The sequence below is a fragment of the Ylistrum balloti genome, unplaced genomic scaffold (genome assembly GCF_031769215.1).
Source record: "Ylistrum balloti isolate Yb309-2 unplaced genomic scaffold, AGI_CSIRO_Ybal_v1 Utg369758, whole genome shotgun sequence".
Classification (NCBI taxonomy): domain Eukaryota; kingdom Metazoa; phylum Mollusca; class Bivalvia; order Pectinida; family Pectinidae; genus Ylistrum; species Ylistrum balloti.
In genome coordinates, this window is record NW_026781958.1 from 947,237 (window position 1) to 966,813 (window position 19,577).

The 19,577-nt window shown below is 37.7% G+C and overlaps 1 protein-coding gene across 1 annotated transcript in view; it reads left to right on the plus strand.

Annotated features, from left to right (window-relative positions):
• The window catches only part of LOC132543530 (serine/threonine-protein kinase ULK4-like), a 35,153-nt gene extending 16,801 nt beyond the window's left edge, over nucleotides 1-18,352 (plus strand). The window contains exons 20-31 of the mRNA XM_060207045.1: nucleotides 755-876; nucleotides 2,007-2,115; nucleotides 6,581-6,727; nucleotides 7,084-7,219; nucleotides 7,436-7,577; nucleotides 9,402-9,507; nucleotides 10,142-10,311; nucleotides 10,761-10,868; nucleotides 16,173-16,280; nucleotides 16,626-16,700; nucleotides 17,718-17,806; nucleotides 17,969-18,352. Of these exons, the coding sequence (XP_060063028.1) occupies nucleotides 755-876; nucleotides 2,007-2,115; nucleotides 6,581-6,727; nucleotides 7,084-7,219; nucleotides 7,436-7,577; nucleotides 9,402-9,507; nucleotides 10,142-10,311; nucleotides 10,761-10,868; nucleotides 16,173-16,280; nucleotides 16,626-16,700; nucleotides 17,718-17,806; nucleotides 17,969-18,038 (1,382 nt within the window). The 3' untranslated portion in view covers nucleotides 18,039-18,352. The remainder of the gene's footprint in view (nucleotides 1-754; nucleotides 877-2,006; nucleotides 2,116-6,580; nucleotides 6,728-7,083; nucleotides 7,220-7,435; nucleotides 7,578-9,401; nucleotides 9,508-10,141; nucleotides 10,312-10,760; nucleotides 10,869-16,172; nucleotides 16,281-16,625; nucleotides 16,701-17,717; nucleotides 17,807-17,968) is intronic.
• Nucleotides 18,353-19,577: the final 1,225 nt, after the last annotated feature.

The window sequence follows — 19,577 nt, forward strand, 5'->3', positions numbered from 1 at the left end:
CATCAACAAGGGTCCATGTTGGCATCTGATCGTCATTATCACTTGCCCTCTACCTCTGGGTTTGAGGCCTTATGTCACCAGGTACTGGTTTTTCTCCGTGAATTCCTGGTTTTCTCGCTGCCACCCAAACTTGGCATGTCCTTACATGACCATGGCTGTTAATAGGACCACCACTGTTTTCTTGATCCACTGATCTCAAATTTGGATGATTCTGAGATTTCAGTGAAATACATACTGTGTATGGTCTACCTCTTTGTACTGCAAATATTTCATAAAGACAAATCAGAAGGTTAGAACTAGTACTACACAGATCTATGTTACATATATGACAAATCAGAAGGTTAGAACTAGTACTACACAGATCTATGCTACATATATGACAAATCAGAAGGTTAGAACTAGTACTACACAGATCTATGTTACATATATGACAAATCAGAGGGTTAGAACTAGTACTACACAGATCTATGTTACATATATGACAAATCAGAGGGTTAGAACTAGTACTACACAGATCTATGTTACATATATGACAAATCAGAGGGTTAGAACTAGGACTACACAGATCTATGCTACAGAATATATAGTACCAGGGATCTCATTGATATTTTATAATTCGCTGTTTTGCTACAGTTAAGATATACATATTATATATGCTGTGGTGTCTTGATACATTTTCAGGAAGGTTCAATATCTAAGATGCTTTGAGTTATATTTCTAAAAACTTTCTTGATTGACATACCCTTTTTTACAGAGGAAATCCTGTCACCTTTGGACGCCATTGCTGGTAGGAAGCATCCTAACACTGTACAGGCCAAACAACTCAAGTCCAGTCTACCGTATATACATATATTCTTACACCTAGTTACTAGTCAGGTAAGTATATATGTATATAGGTGGGTGGGGAGAGGGGGAAGTGTTGAATCACAAGGTTAAAGTTTGTATGGGTCAGAGAGGGTTGTGTTTCTGCCTTATTACTATTAAACATATATTCTTACACCTAGTTACTAGTCCGGTAAGTATATAGGGGTGGGGTGGGCCATTGGAGAGGGGGGAGTGTTGAACACTAGGTTAAAGTTTGTATGGGTCAGAGAGGGATGTGTTTCTGCCTTATAAACATATATTCTTACACCTAGTTACTAGTCAGGTAAGTATATATGTGAGGGGGGGGGGGGGGGGGGGGGAGGGGGAGAGGGGGAAGTGTTGAATCACAAGGTTAAAGTTTGTATGGGTCAGAGAGGGATGTGTTTCTGCCTTATAAACATATATTCTTACACCTAGTTACTAGTCCGGTAAGTATATAGGGGTGGGGTGGGGGGAGAGGGGGGAGTGTTGAGTCACTAGGTTAAAGTTTGTATGGGTCAGAGAGGGATGTGTTTCTGCCTTATAAACATATATTCTTACACCTAGTTACTAGTCAGGTAAGTATATAGGGGTGGGGTGGGGGGAGAGGGGGGAGTGTTTAGTCACTAGGTTAAAGTTTGTATGGGTCAGAGAGGGATGTGTTTCTGCCTTATAAACATATATTCTTACACCTAGTTACTAGTCAGGTAAGTATATAGGGGTGGGGTGGGGGGAGAGGGGGGAGTGTTGAGTCACTAGGTTAAAGTTTGTATAGGTCAGAGAGGGATGTGTTTCTGCCCGACATCAAATTTAAGTTTGCCTGCAATTGGGGAATGTGTACTATTAAGTCGTTTGAAAGGTATCCTCCAGTGGAAAGCACTTAGTTTGGGACAAATTATTTCATTTTACTAAATGAGGTAAATTCTTGGATGTTCTTTACCATTTGACTAAATTTTGAACCTTTGAGTATTTCTTGAAATTAAGCATTATTTCTCTTTCAATATACTGACTTTTTATCAATTTGATGTCAGTTTTATTTTGACAAAATGTTAAAAAAGTGTGTGTGTCACATTTTAGCAAAATTGATTGTAATAACAATGATATGATTTTGGCTTTGTTTTGTTGTTGTTTGTGTGATACAATGATTTCTGACTTCATTCCAGGTGTTCAGACCTCGTATTGTCAATGAAGCATTCATCAGAAACCTGTCTACATTGCTGTCTCACGTTCGTAGTATAGAGATGGGCGACACAAATATAGAGTCGGCTAGTGGTAAGTATAGTGACTTTACAACACATAGAGACCCGGCGACACTAATGTAGAGTCGGCTAGTGGTAAGTACAGTGACTTTACAATACATAGAGACCCAGCGACACTAATATAGAGTCAGCTAGTGGTAAGTACAGTGACTTTACAATACATAGAGACCCGGCGACACTAATGTAGAGTCAGCTAGTGGTAAGTACAGTGACTTTACAATACATAGAGACCCGGCGACACTAATGTAGAGTCAGCTAGTGGTAAGTACAGTGACTTTACAATACATAGAGACCCGGCGACACTAATATAGAGTCAGCTAGTGGTAAGTACAGTGACTTTACAATACATAGAGACCCGGCGACACTAATATAGAGTCGGCTAGTGGTAAGTACAGTGACTTTACATAGAGACCCGGCGACACTAATATAGAGTCAGCTAGTGGTAAGTACAGTGACTTTACAATACATAGAGACCCAGCGACACTAATATAGAGTCAGCTAGTGGTAAGTACAGTGACTTTACATTACATAGAGACCCGGCGACACTAATGTAGAGTCAGCTAGTGGTAAGTACAGTGACTTTACATAGAGACCCGGCGACACTAATATAGAGTCAGCTAGTGGTAAGTACAGTGACTTTACAATACATAGAGACCCGGCGACACTAATATAGAGTCAGCTAGTGGTAAGTACAGTGACTTTACAATACATAGAGACCCGGCGACACTAATATAGAGTCAGCTAGTGGTAAGTACAGTGACTTTACAATACATAGAGACCCGGCGACACTAATATAGAGTCAGCTAGTGGTAAGTACAGTGACTTTACAATACATAGAGACCCGGCGACACTAATATAGAGTCAGCTAGTGGTAAGTACAGTGACTTTACATAGAGACAGTGACCGGCGACACTAATATAGAGTCAGCTAGTGGTAAGTACAGTGACTTTACATAGAGACCCGGCGACACTAATATAGAGTCAGCTAGTGGTAAGTACAGTGACTTTACATAGAGACCTGGCGACACTAATATAGAGTCAGCTAGTGGTAAGTACAGTGACTTTACAATACATAGAGACCCGGCGACACTAATATAGAGTCAGCTAGTGGTAAGTACAGTGACTTTACAATACATAGAGACCCGGCGACACTAATATAGAGTCGGCTAGTGGTAAGTACAGTGACTTTACAATACATAGAGACCCGGCGACACTAATATAGAGTCAGCTAGTGGTAAGTACAGTGACTTTACATAGAGACCCGGCGACACTAATATAGAGTCAGCTAGTGGTAAGTACAGTGACTTTACAATACATAGAGACCCGGCGACACTAATATAGAGTCAGCTAGTGGTAAGTACAGTGACTTTACAATACATAGAGACCCGGCGACACTAATATAGAGTCGGCTAGTGGTAAGTACAGTGACTTTACAATACATAGAGACCCGGCGACACTAATATAGAGTCGGCTAGTGGTAAGTACAGTGACTTTACAATACATAGAGACGCGGCGACACTAATGTAGAGTCGGCTAGTGGTAAGTACAGTGACTTTACAATACATAGAGACCCGGCGACACTAATGTAGAGTCAGCTAGTGGTAAGTACAGTGACTTTACATAGAGACCTGGCGACACTAATATAGAGTCAGCTAGTGGTAAGTACAGTGACTTTACAATACATAGAGACGCAGCGACACTAATATAGAGTCAGCTAGTGGTAAGTACAGTGACTTTACAATACATAGAGACCCGGCGACACTAATATAGAGTCAGCTAGTGGTAAGTACAGTGACTTTACAATACAAAAAGGCTCATTGAATGATAACTACTGATTTTAATGCTAAGATCGTAAGTAAATTGAGGGCGATTTTATCGGGCTGTTTAGATGATTTATTTTCTGCACTTTTAAGTTTGATACCTTAAAAATGGTGTTCTTTAATGTTTTTTGTATTGAAATTTGTAAAGAAATAAAAAAAGTAATGCTTCTGCATGTGTTTTATTGGATTTTGATTGTTTTAGTTTTACTAAAATATGTTTTCTGTTTATGCTTTGGTAACAGATAAACTGAAAGGTATTTGTAACATGTTACAGAGCTAGACGTCTCGCTTGTATTATAGCTTTCTAAGTCAGATTGTAACCTTGCTTTTTGTCATCCTTTCTTTCTGGTGACCTCCAGTTTTAAAGGAACATTTGAACCATCATCATCCTCTGTTAGTGTTTTTAGCTGTGATCTACTTTGTAATGGTTATTGATTTAAATTGACAACATAATCACATGATAACAGGATAACATGATAACGGGATCACATGATAACAGGATCACATGACAACATAATCACATGACAACACAATCACATGATAACAGAATCACATGATAACAGGATCACATGATAACAGGATCACATGACAACATGATCACATGATAACAGGATCACATGATAACAGGATCACATGACAACATGATCACATGATAACAGGATCACATGATAACAGAATCACATGACAACATAATCACATGACAACACAATCACATGATAACAGGATCACATGACATCATGATCATATGGCAAATGACAACATGGTCACAATTGACCAATTGATAACATGATCAATTACATGGCAACATGGCCACATAACAAAGGGACTATGTTGAAAAGATGGGGGAAAAAAAGAAATATAATTGTGAAAAATGACAACAGAATGAAAATGTATGAATGGCATGTTTGTGATATTCAGTCCCTGATCTCATCTTGTTTAATGACACTTTAGTTTTCTCCACTATCTCCTGATAGTATCAGAACCTCGTAGAGACAATCTGTGCTACTATATAAAGTTTTCAGTAGGCATACACTGGCTCTTTTCCTCGAAGCTTGTTTTCCGGAGTGTACAGAATTTTTGACTGATCATGTTTAATCATACTTCACATAATTTGCATGTAACACATTAAAGAATGCAACGCTTATATAAGATAAAAATAGATACATTTTACTTTAATCAGAAAACTGTTGCAAGAAATTTCTGCTTATTATATATATTTTTTTGCTAAACCTTAATTTTGATTGCTTTATACATCCCTAAAAAGATCATTATCATCCATTTCTTTGATTTTTGGTTCAGTCTGTTACCTGTGTGTGATATATATATATATATCATATATGATACTGTAAAAACCAGTGTAATGTGCGCTGGTACTTTTTGGGGCTTAAAATGGCAAAAAAGAAAAAATTGCATCTACTTGCGTAATGTGTGCACCCAAAAATTCAGTAAAAATCAATCTCCAGGAGCCAAGAAATTGATCTAAGAATCGGCTAACATGTCAGACCAATGATATAAAGTCCTTAAATTGAAAATATTCTGTTCAAAATTTTGTTTTAAATATTAATCGTGACATGAGATAATGACTTATAGTCATGTCATTGATAATATGAAGTGTAAAAATCATTTTAGATTAATAGTGTTCATGCTAGCTAATTTTTCCCCCTATGTGGATGGTCAGCAAAATATCACGTCAAAAAAAAAATTTCACTTAATACTCTTATATCGTTCTGTACTTAAGTTTGTTGTAATTGGTTGTGACTTCTGGAATAAATAAATTTCCATCTATACCAAACTTTCCTTTGATTAGTTCTTGAATCAAGTTACATTTCCTTCTGAGGATCTTTAAAACATTTCTTATTTCCAGTTGTTTTTAGTGCCATAATTTATATTTGATTGAAAATTGTATTTAATTTTTGGCATTTAACATTGGTCAGAATCAAATTATACTTTTAGTTTTCATAGATTGTATCAGTGTTATTTTCCAACAATTATTCATAGAATGATTTTCTTTAGTATATTATTTCACTTTAAAAATTAATATTATTGTTCAACATATATCAAAAGGTATACAAGATTTATTGATACGATGTTTTAATGATAGAGATAGTATATCAACAGTATGAATTCAAAAGAAGTTTTTTTTTCACTTTTCACGCAAGAGATTATTTGTAGCAATTTTACAATAGATATAATAATGAGAAACCTGAATTACATCTTTCCTTTATTACTACACAGCCGTATCTAGGAATGTGATCATAAGAACAAGGATAGATTGAGTTTTATATCACAGCATCTTACCTAGTATAAAATGTTTCCTCGAAACAAAAGTTCTCCAAAAATTTTAATTATTCAGTTACCGCAATTTCCAAAATCTATAGACTTACATTCAGTATTTAACAGAATAAAAAAGTAAGTAAAAAACAAGACATAATGATCGTCAGTTTTTGTATCTCATTAAAAAGAAAAAAAGAAAATTTCTGGAACACGGTAGAAAAGTAATCAGAACTGAATTGATATCAATTTAAAGACAATAATAACTGATTTTAATGTGATAAGATTTGCTTAAATAAGAATTAATGTTAATTTTGAATTAATGATAAATTTAATGGTTTGGAATGGTATCCACTGTATTTCAGCTGAAATAATCTTTTTTTGACAGGGTCCATCACTCCAGGGGAGTTTGTCAACACAGCTATGTCTGTTCTGGAGGGAATCTCTCAGCATCCAGCCATACTGACAGAACATGATGGGGTTATTATGGAAACGATACTGCCTATCCTTGCTACGCTGGTGGAAAGTCAGAACGGTCAGTAAAACTTATCTTTGTTTTAATGGTTTAGTCAAAGATCACAAATTGTGGTCAAAGTTTACATGGTGGGACCTGTTTTAGAAATTTGTGTAAAATATCGTAACGTTTCTGTAAAGGAAAGTACACAATGCTGGACAGTTGCTAATTCATGAAACATATGTAATTTTGTCTTAGAAGGTTTGAGATTTCAAATGACATCAATAGGCAACATGTTTACACAATTCTCATCATTAGTTGCTCTGATCATCAATTTAAAAAAAAATAATAATCAACTACTTTTGATTGAAGTGAAAAATAAAATGAAAATTGTTTTGTTTACACCTTTGTTGGATGTCCTATCGTATTTCCTACAGGTGACACGAGGGCTTTGTCTCTGCGCCTGATCTCCGACATGGCTTCAGTGTACCTAAGCCAGGATCAGTATGAAAGTGAGGCTAAGATCAACATTACACATCTTCACAAAACTGTCAGCGATATACTCCTTCCAAAGTATGTTATTGTTTGTTTGTTTCTGTTACCTTTTTGTGATGTGTACAGATGATTTTTAAGTCTTTAAAAGACCTTGTTTTACAAAGAGAAGATAATTTCTTATTTTTATAGTTGTTTTTTTTTAAACATTTACTTCAAGTTGCTTAGTATAAGAATGATAATGAAGACATGGAGACAATGTATATGAACATAACTTTCCTCGTTGGTGTCTGATAGGTTTGAGTACATTCTGCTGGATCAGGAACCATTGCCTAGTTATGGTATGAAGCTACTGCTAGCCCTGTTAGAACACAGTGGAACTTTCATCAAACAAGTCGAACAGTTGGGTCTTGTCTCTGTCATATTCCAAGTTCTTTTGGTGAGTTTGACTTATTCACTGCGTGTTTAGTAATATATTTCAGTAGTAGTGTAGTTAAGTAATATTTTGTGTTGTGCTAGCACTGGGCTCCTAAACATACTCATATCTCATCAGTGATCAGTTTAAGTATTTGAAATCGAAAAACTTGTGAGAATTAAGATCACTTTGAAAAATGGTTTATATTTTAAAAGAGCATTATAGTACTGAAACGTTTTTCTTAAATGGACTTATCAACTTTATAGAATCAGTCCACTGCGCAATACTACAAAAGTAACATTCAATTTTTAATATTTAATATAATCAGTCCCTGTAATTCACTGACATGTCTTGTCAATTATAGAATCAGGTCCCTGTATAGTACTATATAGATGATCAGGCCCCTGTATAGTACTATATAGATGATCAGGCCCCCGTGTATTACTATATAGATGATCAGGCCCCTGTGTAGTACTATATAGATGATCAGGCCCCCGTGTAGTACTATATAGATGATCAGGCCCCTGTGTATTACTATATAGATGATCAGGTCCCTGTATAGTACTATATAGATGATCAGGCCCCTGTATAGTACTATATAGATGATCAGGCCATGTGTATTACCATATAGATGATCAGGCCCCTTTGTATTACTATATAGATGATCAGGCCCCTGTATAGTACTATATAGATGATCAGGCCCCCGTGTAGTACTATATAGATGATCAGGCTCCTGTGTATTACTATATAGATGATCAGGCACCCGTGTGCTACTGTATAGATATCAGGCCCCTGTGTAGTACTATATAGATATCAGGCCCCTGTGTACTACTATATAGATGATCAGGCCCCTGTGTATTACTATATAGATGATCAGGCCCCCGTGTAGTACTATATAGATGATCAGGCCCCTGTGTACTACTATATAGATGATCAGGCACCTGTGTACTACTATATAGATATCAGGCCCCTGTATAGTACTATATAGATGATCAGGCCATGTGTATTACCATATAGATGATCAGGCTCCTGTGTATTACTATATAGATGATCAGGCACCCGTTTAGTACTATATAGATGATCAGACTCCTGTGTATTACTATATAGATGATAAGGCCCCTGTATAGTACTATATAGATGATCAGGCCCCTGTGTATTACTATATAGATGATCAGGCCCCCGTGTAGTACTATATAGATGATCAGGCCCCTGTGTATTACTATATAGATATCAGGCCCCTGTGTAGTACTATATAGATAATCAGGCCCCTGTGTAGTTATATATAGATGATCAGGCCCTGTATAGTACTATATAGATGATCAGGCCCCTGTGTACTACTATATAGATGATCAGGCACCTGTGTACTACTATATAGATAATCAGGCACCCGTGTACTACTGTATAGATATCAGGCCCCTGTGTAGTACTATATAGATGATCAGGCCCCTGTGTATTACTATATGGATGATCAGGCCCCTGTGTATTACTATATAGATGATCAGGCCCCCGTTTAGTACTATATAGATGATCAGACTCCTGTGTATTACTATATAGATGATCAGGCACCCGTGTACTACTGTATAGATATCAGGCCCCTGTGTAGTACTATATAGATGATCAGGCCCCCGTGTAGTACTATATAGATAATCAGGCTCCTGTGTACTACTATATAGATATCAGGCCCCTGTGTACTACTATATAGATATCAGGCCCCTGTGTACTACTATATAGATATCAGGCCCCTGTGTACTACTATATAGATATCAGGCTCCTGTGTACTACTATATAGATATCAGGCACCTGTGTACTACAATGTAAATTAAATACATGTTTGTATTTGTTATTTAGGATCATCAGAGCAGACCACTAAATAGTGCAGTACAGAGTATTGCTGGTATACTGAACTGTCTGGTCAGCCACAGGGAGACCAACATGAGGGACCTTTATGATCAGGGTGTGTGTTTATAGAGACATATTACAGTAAAGGTCTGTAATGGGATATATACAAAACAGTTTCTACAGTACATGATCAGGGTGTGTGTTTATACAGACATATTACAGTAAAGGTCTGTAATGGGATATATACAAAACAGTTTCTACAGTACATGATCAGGGTGTGTGTTTATAGAGACATATTACAGTAAAGGTCTGTAATGGGATATATACAAAACAGTTTCTACAGTACATGATCAGGGTGTGTGTTTATAGAGACATATTACAGTAAAGGTCTGTAATGGGATATATACAAAACAGTTTCTACAAAACAGTTTCTACAGTACATGATCAGGGTGTGTGTTTATAGAGACATATTACAGTAAAGGTCTGTAATGGGATATATACAAAACAGTTTCTACAGTACATGATCAGGCTGTGTGTTTACAGAGACATATTACAGTAAATGAAAAAATAATAGCCAAAAAATACCTCAGCAAACACCGAAAGAAAAAGACCTTGTATGAAAATAAAAGTAGTTTAGCGTTTTCTGAACTTTCTACAAGATTGATGCCAAGTACAGACTATGCTCAGTTTTTTCTCATTGATGCATTCAGTACATCTGAAATAGCCATGTTTTATTTGTGATGTTGTAGGCCTGATAGACTATTTTTCCACGCTGTTCTTTGAGGTGTCAGCTGCATGTTTCGAGGGTGACGAAAGAGGAGGGGACAGTAAAGCCACATTCACAATGTTACAGGTTCTCCTCGACACCCTCAACAGCATGTTAAAATATGTCTCCGAAATTGTGAGGAAAGCTCTGCAGGTAACGATGAATACTTTATCTTTTAAATTAATTTTTTGTATGTAGGATGTCAATATGGATTGTTTTATTTGATTAAGATTTGTTTCCAAGAGAACTTCATTTATCTAAAATTTAAGTAAATGTATGATTCAGTTTCATGATCTTATGGGCCTAATATCAAGGCAAAAAGAACGTATGCTTGGACACGATATTGGCCATTTGTTGTTGACTTCACTTTCCTTGTCTGTCATTGTCTTTTCCATGGAACACTACTCCTCTAGAACAGCTGATTTTAGTTTCACTCTTTGATTTTGTATTGAGTATGGAGCATCCCTGGAGTAAGAGCTTTCATATTTCTATAAATGATGGGGATGACCCTTGAGAGTGATACATTTTAAGGTCAAAATTACTGTTCACTCTTACATATGGATAGAAGTCACGCTAAATAAGCTGGTTAATTTACATAACAGACAAAGAAGGCAGGTATGGACGGAGGAACACGAGACGCTGAAGACGCCGAGCAGCTACTCCTCATTAACAAGTCTCTGACAGATGTCACGAACGTTCTAACCCAGCTGGTAAGCACACAGTATGTCAAGGCTAACCACTATTGGATATTATACTATTTTAATGTTGGTCAGTATTCAGAAAACATTTTTCTCTGTTTTCGGTTATTTTGACAAAGGGGAAGTTTTTTGCCAGCGACTTGAATATATATCTTTATCTGTCATCTAGATTATGATTTTTACAGACCTACAAAATCAAATCACGTACGGTATTAAAGATCCTGTTAATTTTGTATAAAATATGCAATAAAATAAACAGAAAGTTTAACAGTTATATCTGAGTAATGATTTTTACTCTAATGTAGGATATTCTTTTGTTGAAAGTTAAGTTATATGTCATCTGGGATGATTGTTTTCCCACAATTTAGTTGGTTGCTACTGTTGCTGAGTGAAGATTCTCTGTATTTTCGTAACATCTTTTTTAAAGTGTTTTTGTTTCCTTTCCATTTATTACCCTTTTTTTACCACAAAAACCATGAATATAGACAGAAAACAAATTTACTTCAAAATGACAATGTTAGCACCCCTGGGACTATCTGTGAAATAAGCCCAGTCCTAGATGACAATGTTAACACCCATGGGACCATTTGTGACTGTACTGTTTATTTATGAGATAAGCCCAGTCCTAAATGACAATGTTAGCACCCCTGGGACTATTTGTTGATATCTCTGAGATAAGCCCAGTCCTAGATGACATTGTTAGCACCCCTGGGACTATTTGTGACAACTGTTTATCTGTGAGATAAGCCCAGAGATGACAAGCCCTGGGATTATTTGTGACAACTGTTTATCTGTGAGATAAGCCCAGTCCTAGATGACAATGTTAGCAACCCTGGAATTATTTGTGACAACTGTTTATCTGTGAGATAAGCCCTGTCCCAGATGACATTGTTAGCACCCCTAGGACTATTTGTGAGATAAGCCCAGTCCTAGATCACATTGTTAGCAACCCTGGGACTGTTTGTGACAACTGTTTATCTGTGAGATAAGCCCAGTCCTAGATGACAATGTTAGTACCCCTCGGACTATTTGTGACAACTGTTTATCTGTGAGATAAGCCCAGTCCTAGATGACAATGTTAGCACCCCTAGGACTATTTGTGACAACTGTTTATCTGTGAGATAAGCCCAGTCCCAGATGACATTGTTAGCACCCCTAGGACTATTTGTGAGATAAGCCCAGTCCTAGAAGACATTGTTAGCAACCCTGGCACTATTTGTGACAACTGTTTATCTGTGAGATAAGCCCAGTCCCAGATGACATTGTTAGCACCCCTGGGATTATTTGTGACAACTGTTTATCTGTGAGATAAGCCCAGTCCCAGATGACATTGTTAGCACCCCTGGGACTATTTGTGACAACTGTTTATCTGTGAGATAAGCCCAGTCCCAGATGACAATGTTAGCACCCCTGGCACTATTTGTGACAACTGTTTATCTGTGAGATAAGCCCAGTCCTAGATGACAATGTTAGCACCCCTAGGACTATTTGTGACAACTGTTTATCTGTGAAATAAGCCCAGTCCCAGATGACATTGTTAGCACCCCTGGGACTATTTGTGACTACTGTTTATCTATGAGACAAGCCCAGTCCTAGATGACATTGTTAGCAACCCTGGGACTATTTGTGACTACTGTTTATCTGTGAGATAAGCCCAGGCCCAGATGACATTGTTAGCACCCCTAGGACTATTTGTGAGATAAGCCCAGTCCTAGATGACATTGTTAGCAACCCTGGGACTATTTGTGACAACTGTTTATCTGTGAGATAAGCCCAGTCATAGATGATAATGTTAGCACCCCTGGGATTATTTGTGACAACTGCTTATCTGTGAGATAAGCCCTGTCCCAGATGACATTGTTAGCACCCCTGGGACTATTTGTGACAACTGTTTATCTGTGAAATAAGCCCAGTCCTAGATGACAATGTTAGCACCCCTGGGATTATTTGTGACAACCGTTTATCTGTGAGATAAGCCCTGTCCAAGATGACATTGTTAGCACCCCTAGGACTATTTGTGAGATAAGCCCAGTCCTAGATGACATTGTTAGCAACCCTGGGACTATTTGTGACAACTGTTTATCTGTGAGATAAGCCCAGTCCCAGATGACATTGTTAGCACCCCTAGGACTATTTGTGAGATAAGCCCAGTCCTAGATGACATTGTTAGCAACCCTGGGACTATTTGTGACAGCTGTTTATCTGTGAGATAAGCCCAGTCCCAGATGACATTGTTAGCACCCCTGGGATTATTTGTGACAACTGTTTATCTGTGAGATAAGCCCTGTCCCAGATGACATTGTTAGAACCCCTGGGACTATTTGTAGCACCCCTAGGACTATTTGTGACAACTTTTTATCTGTGAAATAAGCCCAGTCCCAGATGTTATTGTTAGCACCCCTGGGACTATTTGTGACTACAGTTTATCTATGAGATAAGCCCAGTCCTAGATGATAATTTTAGCACCCCTCGGACTATTTGTTGATATCTATGAGATAAGCCCAGTCCCAGATGACTATGTTAGCACCCCTTGGATTATTTGTGACAACTGTTTATCTGTGAGATAAGCCCAGTCCTAGATGACATTGTAAGCACCCCTGGGACTATTTGTGACAACTGTTTATCTGTGAGATAAGCCCAGTCTTAGATGACAATGTTAGCACCCCTGGGATTATTTGTGACAACTGTTTATCTGTGAAATAAGCCCAGTCCTAGATGACAATGTTAGCACCCCTGGGATTATTTGTGACAACTGTTTATCTGTGAGATAAGCCCAGTCCTAGATGACATTGTTAGCACCCCTGGGATTATTTGTGACAACTGTTTATCTGTGAAATAAGCCCAGTCCTAGATGACAATGTTAGCACCCCTGGGATTATTTGTGACAACTGTTTATCTGTGAGATAAGCCCAGTCCTAGATGACATTGTAAGCACCCCTGGGACTATTTGTGACAACTGTTTATCTGTGAGATAAGCCCAGTCCTAGATGACAATGTTAGCACCCCTGGGATTATTTGTGACAACTGTTTATCTGTGAAATAAGCCCAGTCCTAGATGACAATGTTAGCACCCCTGGGATTATTTGTGACAACTGTTTATATGTGAGATAAGCCCAGTCCTAGATGACATTGTTAGCACCCCTGGGACTATTTGTGACAACTGTTTATCTGTGAGATAAGCCCAGTCCTAGATGACAATGTTAGCACCCTGGGATTATTTGTGGATTATTTGTGACAACTGTTTATCTGTGAGATAAGCCCAGTCCTAGATGACATTGTTAGCACCCCTGGGACTATTTGTGACAACTGTTTATCTGTGAGATAAGCCCAGTCCTAGATGACAATGTTAGCACCCCTGGGATTATTTGTGACAACTGTTTATCTGTGAGATAAGCCCAGTCCTAGATGACATTGTTAGCACCCCTGGGACTATTTGTGACTACTGTTTATCTATGAGATAAGCCCAGTCCTAGATGACAATGTTAGCACCCCTCGGACTATTTGTTGATATTTATGAGATAAGCCAAGTCCCAGATGACATTGTTAGCACCTCTGGGACTATTTGTGAGATAAGCCCAGTCCTAGATGACATTGTTAGCAGTAAGCCCCTAGATGACTGTTTATTGTGAGATAGCCAGATGACCCTGGGACTATTTGTGACAACTGTTTATCTGTGAGATAAGCCCAGTCCCAGATGACATTGTTAGCACCCCTGGGACTATTTGTGACAACTGTTTATCTGTGAGATAAGCCCAGTCCTAGATGACATTGTTAGCACCCCTGGGACTATTTGTGACAACTGTTTATCTGTGAGATAAGCCCAGTCATAGATGACATTGTAAGCACCCCTGGGATTATTTGTGACAACCGTTTATCTGTGAGATAAGCCCAGTCCTAGATGACATTGTTAGCACCCCTGGGACTATTTGTGACAACTGTTTATCTGTGAGATTATCTGTGAGATAAGCCCAGTCCCAGATGACATTGTTAGCACCCCTGGCACTATTTGTGACAACTGTTTATCTGTGAGATAAGCCCAGTCCCAGATGACATTGTTAGCACCCCTAGGACTATTTGTGAGATAAGCCCAGTCCTAGATGACATTGTTAGTAACCCTGGGACTATTTGTGACAACTGTTTATCTGTGAGATAAGCCCAACTGTTTATCTGTGAGATAAGCCCAGTCCCAGATGACATTGTTAGTAGCCCTGGGACTATTTGTGACAACTGTTTATATGTGAGATAAGCCCAGTCCTAGATGACAATGTTAGCACCCCTGGGACTATTTGTGACAACTGTTTATCTGTGAGATAAGCCCAGTCCCAGATGACATTGTTAGCACCCCTGGGACTATTGTGATAAGCCCAGTCCACATTGTTAGCACCCCTGGGATTATTTGTGACAACTGCTTATCTGTGAGATAAGCCCTGTCCCAGATGACATTGTTAGCACCCCTAAGGCTATTTGTGAGATAAGCCCAGTCCTAGATGACATTGTTAGCACCCCTGGGACTATTTGTGACAACTGTTTATCTGTGAGATAAGCCCAGTCCCAGATGACAATGTTAGCACCCCTGGGACTATTTGTGACAACTGTTTATATGTGAGATAAGCCCAGTCCTAGATGACATTGTTAGACCCCTGGGACTATTTGTGACAACTGTTTATCTGTGAGATAAGCCCAGTCCTAGATGACATTGTTAGCACCCCACTGTTTATCTGTGAGATAAGCCCAGTCCTAGATGATTTGTAGCACCCCTAGGACTATTTGTGACAAGTTTTTATCTGTGAGATAAGCCCAGTCCCAGATGACAATGTTAGCACCCCTGGGACTATTTGTGACAACTGTTTATCTGTGAGATAAGCCCAGTCCTAGATGACATTGTTAGCACCCCTGGGACTATTTGTGACAACTGTTTATCTGTGAGATAAGCCCAGTCCTAGATGACAATGTTAGCACCTCTAGGACTATTTGTGACTACTGTTTATCTATGAGATAAGCCCTGTCCCAGATGATAATTTTAGCACCCCTCGGACTATTTGTTGATATTTATGAGATAAGCCAAGTCCCAGATGACATTGTTAGCACCTCTGGGACTATTTGTGACTACTGTTTATCTATGAGATAAGCCCAGTCCCAGATGACATTGTTAGCACCCCTAGGACTATTTGTGAGACAAGTCCAGTCCCAGATGACAATGTTGACACCCCTGGGACTATTTGTTGATATCTATGAGATAAGCCCAGTCCCAGATGACTATGTTAGCACCCATGGGACTATTTGTGACTTTATCATGGTACTTTTATCTGTTGGTAGCTATGCTGTGATGACTCAGATGTCCAGGATCTGGCCACCAAGTGTCTGTCTCTCCTGGTCCAGCTGTTTGGGGGCGAGAACAAAGATGCCATGTCCCTGGAAAACATGGTCAGTTGAAAAAGTCTGTGGATAGAAGAATCACTGTACTGTTAGTGCTCATTCAAAGACACTCGGCCGATTAGAGGCATAGATATGTAATGTCTAGTACCATCAAAAATTCACTGTTGGAACGTCTTACATTGTTGAAATATTCAGGAAGAATAAGCAAGAAACCATTAAGATCCCCTTTTTTGAAAGTGAAAATTCCACATCTCGCATTCATACAAATGCTAATGGCCCCTTTAATAAGACAGATAATTGTGTTTCTTTACTTGATTTTCTAGTTCTTGGTTGATGTTCAATATTAATCTTTCCACAACACCTGCTTTATATCTACTGTATGTTTCACTTCAGGATTGCTATAGCAGGGCCTTGCAGAAATCTGATGCTAAAAGACAGAAAGTCCTTCTAAGAATCATTAAACGCTTGGTGAGTTATTTTGATTCATTGTAATTGGCTTTATAAGTAGATATCACAATGAGGTAGCTTACCCTATAACTAAAATTAAGTTCACTGTAAGGTAACTTGCCAATGCAAAATGGTTGTCATAATAAGTTAGCTTACCCTCTTAAATAGTAGTAATGTCACTTACCCTCTGAAATGGATGTTACAGTAAGGTCACTTAACCCCTTTAATAGATGTCACAGTAAGCTACAACTCCCTTAAATAGATGTGACAATAAGGTAGCTTGTCCTCTTAAATGGATGTCTCAGTAAGGTCACTTACCCCCTTAAATAGATGTTGGAGTAATGTCACTTATCCTCTAAAATGGATGTCACAGTAAGGTCACTTATCCTCTTAAATAGATGTCACAGTAAGGTCACTTACCCCCTTAAATAGATGTTGGAGTAATGTCACTTATCCTCTAAAATGGATGTCACAGTAAGGTCACTTACCCTCTTAAATGGATGTCACAGTAAGGTAGCTTATCCTCTTAAATAGATGTCACAGTAAGGTCACTTACCCCCTTAAATAGATGTTGGAGTAATGTCACTTATCCTCTAAAATGGATGTCACAGTAAGGTCACTTACCCTCTTAAATGGATGTCACAGTAAGGTCACTTACCCCCTTAAATAGATGTTGGAGTAATGTCACTTATCCTCTAAAATGGATGTCACAGTAATGTCACTTATCCTCTAAAATGGATGTCACAGTAATGTCACTTACCCTCTGAAATAGATTTTACAGTAAGGTCAATTATCCCCTTAAATAGATGTCACAGTAACATCACTTACCCCCATAAATAGATGTTCCAATAAGGTAACATACCATCATTAATGATTAGATCAATGTACACACATAATATTGTAATTAAACTGATAAAAATGGGTTACCTTTGTAAACATCCTGTTGTGTAAAAATGCTGAAATTGATATAATGATGTGTGAACCATTGTAGATGTATGTGCTGATAATGTCCTATATGTGATGTAAACTTTGTTTCAGTTGAGTACTGAGAAGGCACATGTGGATCTGATGAAACAACATGGGGAAGACTTGGCCACGACGATACGTAATCTTGTACAGACGGGGAAGTAAGTTGCTTTATCATTTTGTATTTATGACAATTTCAATGAAAAGAAAATAAAGCAATCATGTTGTGTGTGGATGCACAAGTATCCCACCTGTAGTTAGTTTAAAAAAATGTTCAGTGATTCGGAGATAAATATGAGATAAATGTTTGTTGTTTTTTTCAGTTCGCACGCTGATGTTGCCTTGACCTCTCTAGCGGCTGATATTTTGAAATTGACAGATTTCCATCGGTGATCACAAAGAAAATATTAATGACCTGTTAAGCTGTGATAAGAAAGCAACATTCCATTTCTATCCTTAACTGGAAATTTTCAAACAGATGTCAGTTCAACAATCTACTCCAGATTCAAGAGTATCAGACATTTCACCAGTGACTTCAGACAGAAGTTGATATAATCTGATCAGGCCCAGGTTTCACGAATCTTCCTTAATTTATGAAATTTTCCATAACTTAAAATTCCCCATAAGAAAACATAAGGAAATTTCCGTACATTTCCACTGTAGTTAAGATTTCTCTACATTTCCACTGTAGTTAAGATTTCTCTACATTTCCACTGTAGTTAAGATTTCTCTACATTTCCACTGTAGTTAAGATTTCTCTACATTTCCACTGTAGTTAAGATTTCTCTACATTTCCACTGTAGTTAAGATTTCTCTACATTTCCACTGTAGTTAAGATTTCTCTACATTTCCACTGTAGTTAAGATTTCCGTAGGTTAAGCAAGATTCGTACAATGGTCATAGTCACCATTTCTGTGAGACTTTAGATACGCCTGGTCAGTTGTGGGACACAAACTTGACCCCAGCAAGGTTGTATGATATAATTCTGAACAGTGCTACAGTAATGTGCAAACTTATGTTTTGATATTAGCATTTATAGTGATCTCTTGGCTAAATACTAGCCATTTAAGTGGCTAAATATTAGTTGTTGAATATTTATCTCACTTATTTAAAGGTATTACTTAATTGGCATAAGTAAATTATTAAACCAGTAGCAGTGAGTTACACAAATTGCCACCAATTTTTAGCCCCAGCCTTTCAGCTGACTTTTAAGCATACAAAAATGTATTTGTATGTTCTCAATGTCCTCATGGCATGGTTGATCAAAAAAAACAATATTTGTTTTTGTGAAGAATTTTTTACCAGTTTGAATTCTGATTTAATACCTATTATAATATCTGGTGTCTATTTTGACACCGAGGACTTGTCTTCAGCTTGATGGATAATGTCCAGGAATAGTAAGTCAGATGTCTTAAATAATGTCTTCTGTTACACTATGCTGGTAATAACTTACAAATTCTGACAAGTCAGATGTAACCCTTACATGTAAAATACAAAAAACCTTTTTTGTATGAAGCTAACATTTATGTTTTTGAGGCTAAAGAGAGGTTTCATGTAAATCAAATGAAGAATTTGCAAGTGAAATACAAAAAGGAATTGTTCATTTTCTTAACTGGTGACTCTTTGATTTAGTTAACACATGTGTAACTTCAAGTAAAAGTACAGTGATATATTCTGATTGTATATGCCTGCTTTTTTATATTACATCTTTTATAAGATACCAGTAAGTGTGATTCAGAAAATCCTATTGTTTGAGGTGTTTGAATGATTCAAAAGTCAGTCTATGATTCAATCAAATTATAAAACGGAAAGTCATACAGAAATGATATGAATAATTTATAGATTTTTGCCTTCACTGGTAAGTTTGACCTAATTTTCACGTCAAGGCTTTTATTGATGGAAGTCATCAGATCTTACTTTGGTTTTTTTCAC